At 38.6% G+C, this 16,582-nt stretch overlaps 5 protein-coding genes across 5 annotated transcripts; 3 read left to right on the top strand and 2 right to left on the bottom strand.

Annotated features, from left to right (window-relative positions):
- The first annotated feature begins 1,024 nt into the window (after nucleotides 1-1,024).
- On the top strand, nucleotides 1,025-2,991 carry BDF20DRAFT_903004 (uncharacterized protein). The gene is made up of 2 exons (XM_053082900.1): nucleotides 1,025-1,994; nucleotides 2,052-2,991. Exons 1-2 carry the CDS (start codon nucleotides 1,210-1,212, stop codon nucleotides 2,707-2,709), a joined length of 1,443 nt encoding a protein of 480 aa, XP_052930667.1. The 5' UTR covers nucleotides 1,025-1,209; the 3' UTR covers nucleotides 2,710-2,991.
- On the bottom strand, nucleotides 2,931-7,300 carry BDF20DRAFT_903002 (ras guanine nucleotide exchange factor domain-containing protein). The gene is made up of 4 exons (XM_053082899.1): nucleotides 6,782-7,300; nucleotides 6,625-6,708; nucleotides 3,194-6,540; nucleotides 2,931-3,125 (listed from the first exon to the last, which is right to left on the bottom strand). The coding sequence occupies exons 1-4, from the start codon at nucleotides 7,196-7,198 to the stop codon at nucleotides 3,071-3,073; spliced, it is 3,903 nt and encodes a 1,300-aa protein (XP_052930666.1). The 5' UTR covers nucleotides 7,199-7,300; the 3' UTR covers nucleotides 2,931-3,070.
- A 918-nt stretch (nucleotides 7,301-8,218) lies between these two features.
- On the bottom strand, nucleotides 8,219-10,039 carry BDF20DRAFT_902990 (pyridoxal phosphate-dependent transferase). The gene is made up of 4 exons (XM_053082898.1): nucleotides 9,934-10,039; nucleotides 9,740-9,850; nucleotides 9,438-9,661; nucleotides 8,219-9,372 (listed from the first exon to the last, which is right to left on the bottom strand). The coding sequence occupies exons 1-4, from the start codon at nucleotides 10,010-10,012 to the stop codon at nucleotides 8,263-8,265; spliced, it is 1,524 nt and encodes a 507-aa protein (XP_052930665.1). The 5' UTR covers nucleotides 10,013-10,039; the 3' UTR covers nucleotides 8,219-8,262.
- Nucleotides 10,040-11,323: 1,284 nt separating this feature from the next.
- On the top strand, nucleotides 11,324-12,662 carry BDF20DRAFT_840559 (inositol-pentakisphosphate 2-kinase; the record flags this gene model as incomplete). The annotated part of the gene is made up of 3 exons (XM_053079406.1): nucleotides 11,324-11,437; nucleotides 11,520-11,657; nucleotides 11,718-12,662. The coding sequence occupies 3 exons, from the start codon at nucleotides 11,324-11,326 to the stop codon at nucleotides 12,660-12,662; spliced, it is 1,197 nt and encodes a 398-aa protein (XP_052930664.1).
- A 483-nt stretch (nucleotides 12,663-13,145) lies between these two features.
- On the top strand, nucleotides 13,146-16,398 carry BDF20DRAFT_830414 (Utp21 specific WD40 associated putative domain-containing protein; the record flags this gene model as incomplete). Its single annotated transcript, XM_053078382.1, has 8 exons — nucleotides 13,146-13,343; nucleotides 13,432-13,678; nucleotides 13,755-14,069; nucleotides 14,139-14,314; nucleotides 14,393-14,995; nucleotides 15,062-15,253; nucleotides 15,326-15,995; nucleotides 16,067-16,398. 8 exons carry the CDS (start codon nucleotides 13,146-13,148, stop codon nucleotides 16,396-16,398), a joined length of 2,733 nt encoding a protein of 910 aa, XP_052930663.1.
- Between the last annotated feature and the right edge of the window lie 184 nt (nucleotides 16,399-16,582).

Below are 16,582 nucleotides of genomic sequence, written 5' to 3'. Positions count from 1 at the left end.
CACGCGAAATGTTGTCAATCCAGATTTTACCTTACGTAATCTCTGAAATAGAAAAAATTCAAAAAAAAAGAAGGCCTGTGGGTCTTTCTTTTTTTTTTAAATGTATTGTACATATATAGAAAAAAAAAACGCATTTGCGTGAGACGCTATAATTTAGAACAAAGAAGGGTGTCATGTCCCAAACATATAGACGCCCTGTCATTCCAGAAATCAAGATCATTAATATAGCAAACGTTCATACTCAAACAAGAATTGAATCCATTAACAACAATGCATGGCCAGTCTTTTATTCATATCTCATAAATTCCATTAGTACTTATTGGTTGCACCAACGTCTTTCTAACATCCTCTATAAGTTCAGTTTATCTTCTAAAAATACATACTTACACTATCTATAACTCCGTCCAAGTATTGTTTAGACACACTTCTGGTATTGAAAACACAAGCTTACCGTGATTTTCGACATGCTTAATATATATTATTGAAATTTGGGTGCAATTCCTTTAACACATCGAATAAAATCCCGTAGTGCGAAATTTGTAGTTTGTATGTTTGTTGTTTAGTGAGCACAACTTGGTAATTTGATATAAGCTGTAAGGTAAAATGAGCCTTCATTGATAGAGAGGGAAGTGTTTCATGGCGAGCTGAATGTTTGTATCTAAGGAAAAAAAAAAAGTCCTCGTTCCTTGAATTTCTCAACCAGTAAGAATGCAGCATTATGTATACGTATGTCTTTAGAGTACAAGAGGACGAGTACAAGTGTTATTATGATTCTATGATTATAAAAACGCGTCTAGAATTGAAAGTAGTATGTCAAGTCGTGTGTTCTATATGTTATAGGAGGTATGGAGTTACAAAAAAAAAAAAAAAAAAAAAAAAAAAAAAAAAAAACGGTTTTTGTCTGTTGGAGAAATTCAAAAGACCGCCCTTCGAAAAATTTACCAGCCGCTCATTTTTTTTTAAAAAAAAAAAAAGAGTGCGTTTTTTTTTTTTTTTTTTTTTTTTGTCTCTCTTTGCGTTTCATTCTTTATTGTACTTTTTGTTTGTATTTTTGCATTTTGTATATTCCCTTTTCTTTTTTTTGTTGCATTGTTCTTTTTCTTTTCTTCTGTTTATTTTTGCATCTAACTTTTTGTGTAATTTGACGTTGCTTTTTTTCTTGCTTTTTTTCTTCCTCGTTTCTTTTTGGCTCATTGACTCAAAGCAACAATGAAAGAAAACAAATTTACCATGGGTGAAGAAGACAGTGCTACTGCTGCAAGTAGTAAAGCAGTGACCACTTCATCACCGAAAAATACAACTACGCAGCAACATAAAAGACCTGTGAGGCACCATGTTAAAAGACGATCGAGTGGAAGAGTGCATGTCGCTAAATTAGCCCCCATGGCAAGAGTAAACAGTAATACCAATGTTCAGCAACACAGCAATAATAACAATGATATAGACGCCTCAAGTGATTTCCCTTTAGCGGAAGACAGACCGGTTATCATGCGTCGTTCTCAATCACAAAAGTCTTTACATAAAATGTCCTTTGAAAGGAAAGGCCTTGCTGCTTTAACTCCTACGCCTACGAGCAATGGCCATCGAAGAAAATCAAATGCTTCACTAGATAAAATCACTCTGTTGTCCGAAATGACTCCAACTGCATCAGCCTGGTTGACCAACGGACATAGTAAGCCAATCCTCTCAGCTGCTTCACCACCGACACCGACTATGACTACTTACCCGAAAGATCCTATTACAAAACTTGCACCTACACAATCCTCTATTTCTTTGCCTATACAGAACAAGAACTACACAAAATTAACAACAACTTCAAACCCTGTTTTTTTAAGCAATAGTAAAACGGTTGCTGAACCCGTAGAGCAAACATTCAATGCTGTAGCCGATAATCTGACGACAGCAGAATCTCTAAAGCTATCCACCACACCAACCGCTACTATGTCATCTTTATTAACATCTAAAAAGCCTAATACATCCCTACAAAGGGATAGGTATGCTACTATCAATACTACTCATACTACCTCTGCCACAACGCTAAACAATAATAGTTCGGATAGAAAGTTGTTGAAGTCACAGTTTATTACACACACATCTACTCCAGATGCGATACCACCTGTCGATTTCTATAGCAATAACAGTGATGATAGCTCATTGCATGACTCTATTGAACGTGAATTTGATTGTATTCAAAAATACGAGGATCCAATGCGGTCAAGTCTTTTGAGATGCATGGAAAGATTGGATTTGATTGACCCTAACAATACTCATACAAAACGTCGTTTACAAGTGGGACATTCAATGTCCACTTCGTTGGTGCCGACAGCATTTTCGACATCATTTGCGTCATCCACATCCACCTCTTCTTCTTCAGACAATTATGAATCTACAAATACTGCTCACTCAGCTATATCTTATATAACACCATCCATTGAACCTCATCGTGAACAAAGACGGCAAATTGCTATGAATCGACATCAGCATCTAAAAGCAATAGCATCGAACAATAGCCATCATAGACAACAATACCAACAGCAGTTTAAAAGCCATTCTTATAATCCATCTTCTACAATGAAACCCTCTTATCATCACCCTACTTCAAATAATAGCAGTGGCAGATTATTAGCTGCTCTCCCTCGGAATGCAGCAAATATTTTGGATAAATGGTTCAGTAGTCATAATTACCATGCGTCTGATAATCATCATTAAATTATTCCATGTGCATATTAAACCTTTTTCTTTGAGTTGTATAATAAAAAAATAATATTTTGGATGCTAATGGGGGGTATGTTTAGCTTTATTTAAATATTTCAACCGCTATGATTGAATTTAAAAATAAAAACTAATAGCAGGTAAAGCCATCTCGGCAGTAGTAAGCATTGTAACAGTAGCAGTTATATTAATCATAATAGTAATAATAAAAGTAAATAGTAATAGTAATAGTAATAGTAATAGTAATAGTAATAGTAATAGTAATAGTAGTAGTAGTAGTAGCATGCAGCACTGTTATAGAATAAATTAATGAATAGAACACGTCAAGATGGGCAAATCATGCAAACCTATTCCCGTTCTACAAAAAACCTGATTCTTGCAATAATCGGGTTATTTTCTCATCATCTCGCTCCCTATTTTCCCAACAATATTAGTAAGATAATGCTAAACACGGTTCTCTTTTTTTTTGTCTAGACCTTACTTTGGTTCTATCTTCAAACTTTCTTTATACAGTACTTCTTCGTCTCGCGCGCTTTGTAAACTCGCTACAATAAATTGCTGAATCTCTGGAACGGTTCGCAAGTAGTAACCTATTGTTTGGTATTGTTGAATCTCCCTAATCACTTCTGCCGTTTTCGCCCTCTTTGCGAAATTTATCAAGTCCTTTGATGTCTTTAACAGATTCGGATTACCGTCTTCGATAAACGTCAAATCTTGCAAGTAAATACCCAGAAAGGGAATGCAAGGAGGGTTGACGGAGTGAATGATAGCACGGTATTGATTAAAGTTACGGTTCGCACCCATCAGCTTGCGAATATGAGATAAGACATGATTAGTACGTGCTCCCACCAACTCCCAAGTTCGTTTCAATCGTCCAATCGCACTATTATCGAATGCGGAAAGAATGGCCATACATGTGTTAAAGTTGTTAAAGAGGCGACATCGTTCTGCCACATTCACCCAGTACTTGATGATAGCACTGCGTTTCTTCACTTCCGGCTGCGAGAGAATAGCATCAGATACCCACGTCGTCACTCGATTGCAATAATCGATGGATGCTCGAATGTTGACGGCAGTCGGCTGTGTTTGTACAGTGGACGGCACGGGTGGCTGCTGTGTAGACGTTCCCTTTTTATTCTCCTTCTCTTTCCCAGTACTATCGACGGTCTGGAAATCCACATTGGCTGCTGCAGCGACGGCAGATGCGTCTCTTGACCAGGCTTTATCCAAACATTCCACTGGTTTAATCGAGCTGAACAATTTGAAATCCATTAATGTTAACTGTCGAGCCATTTCCAAAGGATCCACATCTAACAAACGGAATTTTTGAAGATCACGCGGCAGAATGGGTTCTGGCATATCCTGTTGTTGTGTTACTACTAATTTCTTGAGATCCGTGCACGCTTCTTTTCTTTTATGAATTAATCGTTCCAGTTGTACCGCAGAAAACCGCAGAGAGTCCTTGATACTGGTGTTTGTGAAAAATAACAATCGGTCGAGGAGCACGGAATCTTCCTCATAGTAATATTGCTCCAACCAGCTCTTCAAAACATTAAATACACGTAACCGGATAAGCTTTTGTTTACGATTCGTCCAGACTTCTAATTCATCTGGAGTGAAGCCCTCCGGCGGCTGTATATTATATCTTGCTTCTAATAATGATAAGAGTTCCAAGGAAGTGCAAAATGAGCGGTAGGTCAACAGAAAGGTGCTATTGAAATTCATATCCAGATAATCATGCATCGTCAGGCGTTCCACCAACGCTTTCAAAGTGCCCCCTTTTACATTGCCATCTACAGTAAATACTATCTCATTTGCTTCGTAGTCATGTTGAAGATACCAAACATCTCTGTTTGTATTATCCTGCATTTTTGATTTTTCGCCTGACAAGAAATATTCTGTCGCGCTTAGCCCACTCTTCGTAGAAGTAGGTGTCACGGAAAGTTTCCTTCTCATATTTTGAAGTAACTCAGGATGGGCGGCCACGGTCGGTCCAGCTGCTGTCAGTGAAGACATAGAAGCTTCGGTCGGTAAGTCATCCCCGAAAAACTGCTTCAATTTAGCCGGGGTATTTTTATGAACGGTCGGTATGGAGACTAGTGAAGGTCGTTCAGCTGTATCAGAAAAACTATTACGGTTAGATGCAGGTGCTGACGCTCGATTCACATTTGTCTTTGTCTGTCCTTGCTGCTGTTGCTGTAAATCAGAAGTGACTGATTTAGATCGCTTACAACCATTGTAAGAGGGTTGCTTGTCCATTAAGGGCGGTAATTTGAAATCCAAATTCAAGCTCTCGTCCATTCCTACTGCACTCCTTATAAAGTGGGTGAATGAGCTGGGGTCCTCCTCCTCTTTCTCTCCATAATTTTCTTTATAGGCCTCCATCATATCGTCTGCATCCACGAGCAAGCTTTGCCTATTTTCATATGGCCTCGTTCTTCTTTCGTCCTGGTTCGCTTGCTGCTGTTGTGTATCTTTCTTTCGAGCTTCCAAGATACGGCTTCTTTCATCTACTAGTTCAGTTATCCAGTCGCATACCATTTTAATGGCATCAATAATGGTAGTAGATACACGTTGTATATCCTTAATCGCCTCAAGCAAGGGTGTAGATTCATCGGTCATGGCTTGCATTTTGAAAAACAAAATACCCAACCCGTCATACAGCTGCTGCTTTGCTTCGTTGAATGCTTTCATCGCAGGTAGATGTAGCACGTCTTCGAAATCTATATCTTCAATGATAGATAAAAACTGCCCGTTTTGATTGCCAAAATTTCGATAATGTGTAAATAAAAGCACTGCTAAAGAACATCGTGAGTCACTTTGGCGTGTCAGGTTCGCCATCAAGGGTTCGATAGATTCCTGCATACTGGCACCATAGGTCTCCAAATTCTCCAATAGGTTGGGTTCGAGTTCATATTTGGACCTTAGGCCTCCTACGTCGATATTATTGCTGTTGCTAGCGTTCTGAAAGGCATTTCCGATAAAGCCATTGGCGCCTGCGCCGCCTGAGACCGATGTGAAGATAGTGGAGGCACCAGAAGAGATAGAGTCTTTTCTTCTTTTCAAGATATAATCCCAGGCACGGTCTTCTTCATCATTCAAACCAGTGAGGACAAAGGTAGGATCAACAGAGTGTAATTCTACGGGTATATTCTCGCAAGTACTGACATAATTGCGAACAGCTGTTGTAAGTTCGTGACAACCTTGCAGTAACTTACTCACTTCTAAGGAAGAAGAAACTCCAGTAGAAGAATCATCCGTTCTTATGGCTGCTCCTGCCATTGTATCAGAAGCGATATCCATGTTGGCATAATTGGTAGAAGAAGGTTGAACAAACCGTTTATTGTTCGAAGATAATTGTGCGGCAAGTACTAATTTAGTCATGGATGCCATCATCGCTCGATGATGAGAACGTAGAACATTGTTACAACGAAAATGCATCGATTCTTTACTGATGGTTCCCGAAGCGAATAACATGAAGCGAATAGCATTGACTACACGGTCTGCATAGTTCTGGTATAGGGAGCTGTGAGAATTTTTCACAGCTGTAGTTAATTGGTGGATGATGGACGTAATATGAGTAAGAAGTTTATTCCACGTAAGTTGCTGCTGGTGACAATGCCGTGAGTCGATATCGATAGGACTAAAGGTAGACATGGGCGATGTTATATCAACTCTGTCTTTATCATCCTCGTCACTTTTGCATTGATCATGGTTGTCCGTAGTAGAGCTACTGATGCTGGAAGAGGTTGTGTCAGCACTACTGTTGATCTGGTTCGGCCTCACCAATTCACCCGTCAGTGGCAGGAGAGAAGGAGAATATCGCCCCTATATGGGAACAAAAAAAGGGAGAACATACTTAGAAAAGTGTACGTGAAGGCTATCATTCAAAAAATGTACGGCAGTCTCTACCTTTGCATCTGCGTGCCAAGCAGTCTCATTTGTTGTCAAATTATAGAAAAATGGCAGACCCTGCGGTGTTGTACGTTGGATCCACTAGTATCAGCAGAAGATTTCCAATCAGTATTCCTGGGTAAGCTGTGCACGTTCTGTCAAAAGTATGACTAACCTTTCCCTGTTGCTGTTTATCGGACACATTTTTTTGATCGGTTTCGTTTGTAAAAGAAGAGACTGACGAGCATGACGAAGAACGATGATCTCGCTGATGACGATGATGAGCATTCGAATAAATTTGATAAAAAGTGTCTTTGTCCGTTGAATCCAAAACAGTAAGTGGCTCCTCTTCATCTTCATTCTCTCCATCTGATCCGCTACTACTTTGGCCATCGTATACGGACATAGAAGCATCATCATATGGAAAAGAAGATCGCATTTCTCCAGTCTTTGTGTTGATATAATAACAAACAGAACCATCCTCCCCTTGCTGCATAACCCAGTTTATCGGTAAAGAAGGCCGTTTATCTTCCAAGGCACTTTTACCAGTTACCATGCTGGACCTTGAGGAAGATGATGGTGTACTGTTCATGGGTGGGCTTGAAATTTGTTGAGACCCCACTGAATCATCATATCCGACTCTATCATCAAATAGGCTTATTTGCTGCTGCTGCTGCTGCTGCTGCTGCTGCTGTTGTTGTTGTTGTGAAGCTTCCATACCAGTGCTGTTATCAGTATTGCTTTTTTCTAAAGCCTAACATATTCAATTGTATGCATAACGAATGGTTAAAAAAAAAGTTTTCTAGTTCCAGACTCTTCCCTTTGTGTGATGACAAAAAAATTCATGCATTCTTACAAAAATCCTTGTATCACAATAGTCTTCGATGAGTTTGACATAATTGCTAGGAAACCAACCGCGCGTGCCATTACACCTACAATGTGATTGTATCAGCAGAAATGCTGTTAGTAATTGACATAGTAGCATCATAAAAGTTGAAGGACGTTTACCAGCCATTCCACCATCCAGAAGGTAATTTAGACACAACGTCAATAAAATCACCTTCTTCCAGTTTTAATGAAGATGGTTCTTCTGACTGAAATGGATAAAGAGCTTGCACTCTACATAAAGTGAGAGTAGAGGATGATGCCATGCAGAATATAATTTGATCTTATTCTCTATATCGTCTCTGCTGCCTCTTTGTACTGTCAAAGGATTTATTGTGGTGAAGATATGTTGTCAACTGACGTTATTCGATGTTATCTGTTGTACACAAATAGTGATCCAGGGTTATAGAAAAAGCTTCTCTGGCTAAGAATCGTCAATTTGGTCTGTGTGAGGGTATATAAAGTGATTCTTTTTGCGATGAACGACGATTGTCAGAAAGCAAGTGAAGAGAAAAGGGAAAATGAAACAAAGAAATATCAATTCGGGGTACAAACAAAGAAATTCATATGGCTAGCAGTTAAGGCCGCAATTCGCCCAGCGTAACTGTCAGCCAAACAAAGTTTTCAAAGCCAGCCGCATCATTTCTATTCACCAAGGGACTGCAGTAAGAGCGTACGTCTATTTTCATTGTTTGCTCAAGCAAGAAAAGCACAAAAAAAAAAAAAAATTAAATAAAAAAAGCTTAGTGCCATGTTGCTATTGTAAGTCTTTTATTGCAAAATTTCGTTCCACTCTTCTATGCTTGAATCCGCCTCCTCAATGGCTTCAAGGAGTTTTTCTAAATCATCATGCAGATCCACAGTGGGTGCATTGATAACAATACGGAAAAAGTCCGGTATTCCTTCTACTGGCGCATGATCTATCATGAAATCTCCTCTTTGATTGACTTTCTTATGTAGCTCTTTCGTCACGTTTGCTAATAAAGAGCCATCTTTTTCTATAAAGGAGGCTATCCGAGGTGGAACAAACCAGAAACAAACCTGCAAGAATGAAGTGGAATTCTTTACAAGCCTAAAATTGGGTCTACACCTGATGATGTCTGTGAATTGTTGAGCAATATCTAAGGCGCGGTCGATACGTGCACCGAAACCTTCCTTACCATAAAATTTCCAGGAGAGAAAGAGCTTTGCAGCGTCCGGTCGTCGTCCGCAACCAATAGTGCCAGCACCAAGGTCGTATGGGTTACCATGAAATAAATAATCTGCTTGCAAGGAGTTCGCCTGGGCATATAGAAGATGTCCATTGTGAGGTGTTAAAAGCATTGAGCACTGTAACGGGACACCTAGTAGTTTGTGAGGATTGAAGGTGATGGTATCCGCTAATTCGGAACCATCAAACCAACTCGCCTCGATTCCTGAAGACCTTGTTCTATTTGAAAAGATAGCACCACCACCCCAAGACGCATCAACATGTAGCCAACAGTTGTATTTCTTGGCAACAGCGGAAATTCGGCGGATAGGATCAAACGCACCCAGAACGGTCGTGCCTGCAGTGGCATTGATGAAGAAGGGTGTTTCACCCTTTTCAATACTGCCACACATGAGTCGTTCCAGCTCGTCTACTCGCATTCTGCCATTATTATCAACAGGCACCTTAACAATATTATCTGCACCTAATCCCATTAATTGGGCTCCTTTATCAATGCTGTAATGACTGTGACTAGACGTAAAGATTTTCAATTTGCCGTAGTCTGCTGTAGGATTGAAGGGCCGAGGCAAATAGCCTTCTTTTTTGATGGAAGGATAAAGCGTATTTCTTGCTGTCACTATAGCTAACAAATTTGATGCGGATCCACCAGGACAAAATAAACCGCCTGCGTTCTATCCAAGCATACAATTAGTACAGAAAGAATTTGGGAGGTGCGAGAAAGGATAAACTTCTTTACCGTGCCTAAGTTGAATAATCGTCCCATGGCCTTTGTTACTTCAATTTCCATCAAAGTGAACACAGGGGAACAATGGTAAACATGAGTGTTGCTGTTCAAGACGGCAAGTAAGAGCTCTGAAATAACGCCTATTGGATTGGCGCCTGCATATAATTTGTCCATAAACCGTGGGTTCCATGAATTGACACTGTATTCCAACGTTGATTTGATAAGATCAAACGTTCCTGTTGAAAGGAAGGAACAGTATGTGATATAAGAAATACAAACCTTAACTGCTTACAACCTAGTATTTGATAACTTACCGTCAGCACCAGAGCCGGCGTCGGGCAATGAAAAATCTACAACCTTGTAAAGCTCGTTGGGGTTACGGAAGTTTACAACCGGCCTGATTCTATGCTCACCTTCTCTGATATCTGTTGACGATACATCAAAAATTGGAAGCTGTTAAGGTTTGAATCCCTTATCTTTTTTTAACACAACTGTTCCTATTTTTTACAATTTGTAACCATTTCTTGCATCCGGCTCAGCATTATATCAAGCTCGCCTGCATTGTTTATTGAATCTATTGCCACCATTCTCCTTCAAAAAAAAAAAAAAAAAAATGAAAGGCGACTGAAGCTGCAAGAAGGGATGAACTTTTCAATCTTGTCTGTTCATTTTATACGATTCAATTTCAGTTGTTGCTTCTGCCATCATGAATGGCAATCATTGGATGAAGATAACTTCTCATTCGGAATGCGGACTTTCTTCAAAACCTTTCTCCCAACTGTTTACTATAATGTCTCCTTGGCTCCCAATAAATCTGAATAAATCTGAAGATTATAGCAGTGAAAAAAGGTTTGACAATCTGTTGAAATACTAGATTTGGCCATTCAATTTGTTTGAGCAAGGCGTTAATTGATATGGGGCTGAATCAAAACTCTCAACGAAAGAAATCTTCCAAGTGAAGAGCTTTGAATGCCTCCGCAGATTTGCCCTATCTTGTTCGCCGTTTTAATTGTTGCTGTTATCATTAGGAAAAACTTAGTGATCCGCTTTTGAAACAATGAGGATTCCTGTACATCACAAATGCTGACCACGCGTGAGATACATCCTAAAATTAAAGCTAATATGTACCTTGCTCAAAGCCTGTTATAAAAACACAACTTCATCGTCAAAACTAACGTAGGAAGCAAGCTGCAAAAAGAAATTTTTCTTTTGAAAAGTCAAGCCTTCATGAAATGAGGTCCACGCGACAATTGTATAAAATTGATTGAAAAAGAACTTCACCAGCAACTTATCATAGCCTAAATATAAGTCTTTATATAAAATGCTCTTTCTACAATGTTTTATCAATCTGTTACAATGGACACTTCTACATCGTCAAACAAGCATATTTTGTCATTGGCTCTATGAGAGCAGCTACCGCATGATTCTTTTATAATAGAACAATTCCATTGAAAATTGAAGTAGGATTCCTTTTTAAGTTATCTCATGTCAAGACAGACTAAACACATGATAGTATAGTCCAAAGTAGTGGACTCGTGCGTTGCTAATGCTCAAATTATCATGGTATTAGACCAGTTGTATGCTGTAATTCTTTTTTCTCATTTTTCATTTCTACAGTTTGTAAGACAGTAAGTTATAAGGCGGGGCAGCTCCGGCTTGAGCGAAGCCTACAGCGAACCAGCCCCAAAATCAAAAATTATGCGCTCGATATGTCTTGATAGCCATACCGCAAGAGCGAAAAATCAATTTCAGCAAACTCTTGCCACATGCGGAAGAAACCTAAAAGTTTCTTCCTCGTGGTGCGCCCTTTTTTAAAGAGAAAAAGTCACTTCATCAGGAAAAAGCTCAGATATCTTTGAGAAAGCTTTACTTCAACTTGTGGTCGTACTGGTTGTTTTATGAGCTTGAGTTATCCATCTTTGAATACTTTGGAAGATGCCCAAGATTGGTCTTACGTTGGAGAAGGAAATCAGAATATCGTAGTACGATATATTGGCAGTAACGTCATTTTTGTAAGGGTCTTTATGCTGTAACGGATTGAATTTTTTGAATGCTTCGAAAATCTGTTTACTCATCGCGTATGGCCTCTAATAGAGAAGAAAAGTTCTTCGCATCGCGAAAACACACCATAATCCTCATGATTCCGTTGATGATGCAGATGTTATATTCCAGTTAAAGTTCATAGAGGATGTAATTAAGCCTTTGATTGGAAATGAGTATGTCATACACATGGTAATGCCTGAGCAAACAGATAGCATCAAACAATCTTTATTCACAGTACGTATTCTGTAGGTACCTGTGAAAACTACTGAAACATTTTTGGCTGCCTTAGCTCAACGCATTGAACAATATCGACCTGCTCACCGCTTGAAAGGTCAAATTTTAGTAAGAGCACCCACTTCATTTCTAATGCAAGACCTGACACAGCTATGGACAAGGCCAACTCTTCCGACAATAAAGGATGCCCAAATCAATCCTGAAATTACCAAGAATACCGACGCTTTCACAATTGAGCTGAAGCCAAAATGGGGTTTCAAGCCATCCGCTTCCAATATTCACAGCATAAAAACGAAATACTGTCGATTTTGTATGCATGCTCACATGAGAAAATTCGACATACATGCTTATTGCCCGTTGGACCTTTACTCAAACGACCAGAAAAGGCTAAAGAAGGCATTAGATGCATTATTAGATCAACCTATATTACGCCAAAAAACGCTCAAGATTACGCCGCAACAATCGAATTTTGAAAGAGACAAGCTGCAGGATATACTATTAAACATACTCTTAAAAGATCCGATTCTATGCAAATTGAAAAATTTACAGAAAAAATTAGACTCCGTAGATATCGAAAATATCATCAAGTTGTATAAGCCAGGAATAACAATAGGCAATGATATCAGACCTTGGAAAGTTGCGATAGCTAACTATATTAATCGTCAGAGCACCGAAAATTCAGTAGAAGAAAAGCTATATAAATATGTGTTATCCATGACTTTCAAGGATTGCTCCATCATGATCAATGTGGCAACTACGACACAAGCAGACATAGAAGAAAACAGTGAAGTCAAATACGTTACGATTGGCACGGGTAACTTGTATAAGTATGATGTCAAGCTGATCGATATAGATTTAAAGAAAATAGAAAAAATACCTCATTGGTACGAGCTAGACAAATCTATTGTACAGTATGCGGTGGACACAAAGTTCAGTAAAAAAAGTCCATGTGAAGAGTGAACGGCTCAAAAAATAGAAGCTACTTGAGCACTTCTGATCAAAAGATAATTAATTGTTGAAACTTATATATGGAGAATTTCTGTTCGAAGTATTTTGTTATATACCCGTCTTTTATATGCTTTTTAAGATAATATATTGCCGAAAACATGATTATTGCTTTTACTAGGTACAGCTCAGGAAGTTGTAGTTTTGTACTGTATACTTGAAAAGAAGAAAAAGTTTCCACTTTATACAAGCTTGATATTAGCTATGTTGGGAGTTTCGTGCGTTGTTTAATATAAAAATAGTTAGGACTATTTCCATCTTCTTTCCATCACAATATCAATTCATGCAAGATTCTAGTATAAAGCTTGTGACTGCTTACCAATTAGTGGCTTGGTGACATTTTATACTTCAAAATTGCTGACATTGTAAAATGATTGGAATATCTTAAACAGAGAGGCACTTTCCGATCTGCAATCATCCTTTTAAGATTTGAAGACCATGTCCACCGATTTAGCAGCTGACGTAAAGAAGAGACGTGTCGATAATGGACTAAAGAAGAAATCGAACCATTCCAAAATTTACCAGCCTTTTAGAGCGATCGGTTACATAACGAATGAAGTTCCATATGTAATAAACAATCATAGCAACGAATATTTCCTCACTACTTGCGTTGGAAGTAGTTTCCAAACATATAATGTAAGCTTCGAATTAATGTGTTAGATGCGGATGAGTCAGGTTGCATTTTAGATTCTTACTGAACGTTTCCTTTGTTTAACGACTGCAGCTTGGCAAAATGAACTTACTTTTCGTCAGTACGCCTACAGAAGAGCCTATTACAGCACTTGCTACATACAGGAAAATAGTTTACGCTGCAGCAGGCAATCAAGTCATTGGATATAAGCGAGGCAAAGAAATCTCGAGAGTAGGAGGAAAGGACAACTTCACCATTATGCAAATCCTTATTCTCGGTGCTTATATTGCAGCTCTTTGTGATGATAATACTCTTAAATTGTGGGATACAAACACTGGAGGTAAATGTTCACGTAGTCTATGTTTTGACCTTGCGGAATTTATACTGAAAAAATGTACTTCTTATTGAACTTTTAGATCTCTATACCGAGATTGAATTCGGAGAAGAATTTACAGCAACACAAATGCTTCATCCTTCTACCTACCTCAACAAAATTTTAGTGGCCAGCACTCAGGGCACTATGCAAATCTGGAATATTAGAACGAATAAAATGATTTATCAATTTGGTTATATGGGTGCACCCATTACCTGCCTCACGCAATCACCTGTCGTGGACGTTGTAGCAATTGGCTTATTGGATGGTACCGTGACCCTTTATAATATTAAAGCTGACGAGAAGATCGATAGCGTACGACAGGATGATAGAGTCACTGCAATTACATTCAGAACAGGTAGATTGCCGAAAAGACGAGCTCTTCATCTAGTATACATAAGTTGACATGCACACATTTTATTTCTAGATGGCGAACAGATTATGGCTACTGGTAGCATGCACGGTGATGTTGCATTATGGGACCTTTCAGAACGTAGACTAGTACACATCATGAAGAACGCCCATGATGGATATGTTACCAATTTGACGTTTTTGTTGAATCAACCAATTCTCGTTACTGCTGCTACAGATAACTCGGTTAAGGTAAGCAATTAGAGATCAAGTTATCTCTGAATGAATCTATCATTGACTGATAGAATGCCTTTTGCTCGCTATCCTTAGCAATGGAAATTTGAAAAAAATAATTCAGTGCCCAGCATCTACAAATCCCGCAGTGGACATCACGCACCTCCATCAAAAATTATATATCATGGTGAAAACTTCAAAACAGTCCTCAGTGCAGGCCGCGATCGAGCTTTAAGGTCTTTCAGTACCGTTCGTGATGCTCAGAATTTTGAATACTCTCAGGGACGTATAGCCAGAAAAGCCAAGGTTCAAAATACACGCATGGATGATTTGAAATTACCCCCAATAATTGATTTTGACGTCAACGATACGAAGGTGAAAGAATGGGATAATATTATAACATGCCACGCCAATGATAATGCTTGTCGTACCTGGTCGTCGAAGAATAAAAGATTGGGTAAGCATGTTTTGATGAGTACCGATAAATCAGCAGTGAAAGCTACGTGTATTTCAGCATGCGGTAATTACGGCTTCCTTGGCTGCGCCTCTGGCTTAATTGATATGTATAATATGCAATCGGGATTACACCGCAAACTGTTTACCGGAGACGAAAATGGACATAAGAAACCTATTACTGGCTTAACAACAGACGCTATTAATCGTTTCTTAATTTCAGCGTCAGTAGATAAAATGGTTAAAGTAAGTTTTATGCAAAGATAGTTGACTTTTTTTCAAGTTATCTAACAAAAGGCTTGTATACCACAGATTTGGGAGATCAAAACGGCCACACTTTTACATACAATTAAGCTTGAATCACCCATTGTCTCTATTCGACATCATAAAGATAACGACCTACTGGCTGTTGTATGTGACGATTTAGGCATTCGCATTATTGACCTTGAAACTAGAAGAGTCGTAAGAGAGTTTTGGGGACACAGAAACCGTATTACAGACTTTGTAAGTAACCAGCATATGATGATGAAGAATGATATTTGAGATAGGCAGCTGATCCATAGTGTAATGTTGTAGACTTTCAGTCCTGATAGTAGATGGATTGTATCGGCGTCGCTGGATGGAACAGTGCGTACATGGGACTTACCAACAGGATCTATGGTAGATATATTCAAGGTTGAAGATATAGTCACTTGTTTAGCCTTTTCACCTGATGGTGATTTCTTAGCAACTGGCCATGTTGACAATGTCGGAATCTTCCTTTGGGCTAATCGTACACAATATGCCAATATATCCTTGCGTAATATTACCGAAGAAGAAGAGGCGAGCGTAAAAACACTGTCATTACCTACACTGCAGGGATTAGATACTTCAGACACAGAAGAGGAGGATTCCGATTTGGAAGACGCAGTTCTGCAGGACAACTTGGAAACAGTTGATCAAATTACAGATAATATGATTACTCTTTCTATGGAACCTAGAGCGAAATGGCAAAACCTGTTACATTTGGACACAATCAAGTTGCGTAACAAACCAAAAGAAGCCCCTAAATTACCAGAAAAGGCGCCTTTCTTCTTACCAACCTTGCCCGGAGCGAAAGTGCAATTCAGTTTAGATAAAAGTGACAAGAACTCTGAAGAAAAGGGAAAAGATGCATTAGAATCGCGAACACTTCACTTTTCAGAATTGAATACAGATACAGAATTTACTAAACTACTTCGAGCAGGCTACGAAGCAGATAATAGATGTAAGTTTATTTTATAGTACTTAAAGTATCAGCGTTTTGATTAATGTATGTTTCTACTTGGCGTAATGTAGATGATCGATTTGTTGACTATGCCAAATCATTAAGTCCTTCAGCTTTTGATTTAGAAATTCGATCTTTTTCAATTGATTCAGAACTGACAGTTCTAAATCATTTCTTGGCAGCCATTCTATTTATGTTGAAAACAAGAAAGAATTTTGAATTAGTGCAAGCATGGTTATCTGTATTTTTAAAAATACACGGTGATTTAATCGTCTCAAATCCCATTAACCCAATTCACGACAAATTGAAACAGATTCTCGATCTTCAATCGAAAGAATTTGGTAGATTATCAGAACAAATTCATTATAGTCTATGCTTGATTGATTTTGCCCGCAGAGCATAAGCAACTCTACAGTTACATTTGTACACTAGAATAATAAAAGATGATCCAGAAGATTACCTTCTTTGGTAAACTTTGACCTTCCAGTCATCAACTTCTGAATACTTTAGATGATCCCCAAATCCAAAAATTGGTTCTATGTTACTTGTGTTTATCGCATGTGATTTGGAGCTTAGAATGAATAAAA

This window comes from Mycotypha africana (genome assembly GCF_025528875.1).
Source record: "Mycotypha africana strain NRRL 2978 chromosome Unknown BDF20scaffold_20, whole genome shotgun sequence".
Lineage (NCBI taxonomy): Eukaryota > Fungi > Mucoromycota > Mucoromycetes > Mucorales > Mycotyphaceae > Mycotypha > Mycotypha africana.
The sequence above is the reverse complement of the archived record's forward strand: the minus strand, read 5'-3'. Positions and strand labels throughout refer to the sequence as shown.

Coding starts and splice junctions, on each gene's coding strand:
- BDF20DRAFT_903004 (XM_053082900.1), top strand. CDS start 1,210: ATGAAAGAAAACAAATTTACCATGGGTGAAGAAGACAGTGCTACTGCT. Junction 1,995..2,051: donor ACATCCCTACAAAGGGATAG/GTATGCTACTAT, acceptor AAACAATAATAG/TTCGGATAGAAAGTTGTTGA.
- BDF20DRAFT_903002 (XM_053082899.1), bottom strand. CDS start 7,198: ATGAACAGTACACCATCATCTTCCTCAAGGTCCAGCATGGTAACTGGT. Junction 6,709..6,781: donor ATAAACAGCAACAGGGAAAG/GTTAGTCATACT, acceptor TGCTGATACTAG/TGGATCCAACGTACAACACC. Junction 6,541..6,624: donor CTTGGCACGCAGATGCAAAG/GTAGAGACTGCC, acceptor GTTCCCATATAG/GGGCGATATTCTCCTTCTCT.
- BDF20DRAFT_902990 (XM_053082898.1), bottom strand. CDS start 10,012: ATGGTGGCAATAGATTCAATAAACAATGCAGGCGAGCTTGATATAATG. Junction 9,851..9,933: donor GCAAGAAATGGTTACAAATT/GTAAAAAATAGG, acceptor TATCGTCAACAG/ATATCAGAGAAGGTGAGCAT. Junction 9,662..9,739: donor CGCCGGCTCTGGTGCTGACG/GTAAGTTATCAA, acceptor TCCTTTCAACAG/GAACGTTTGATCTTATCAAA.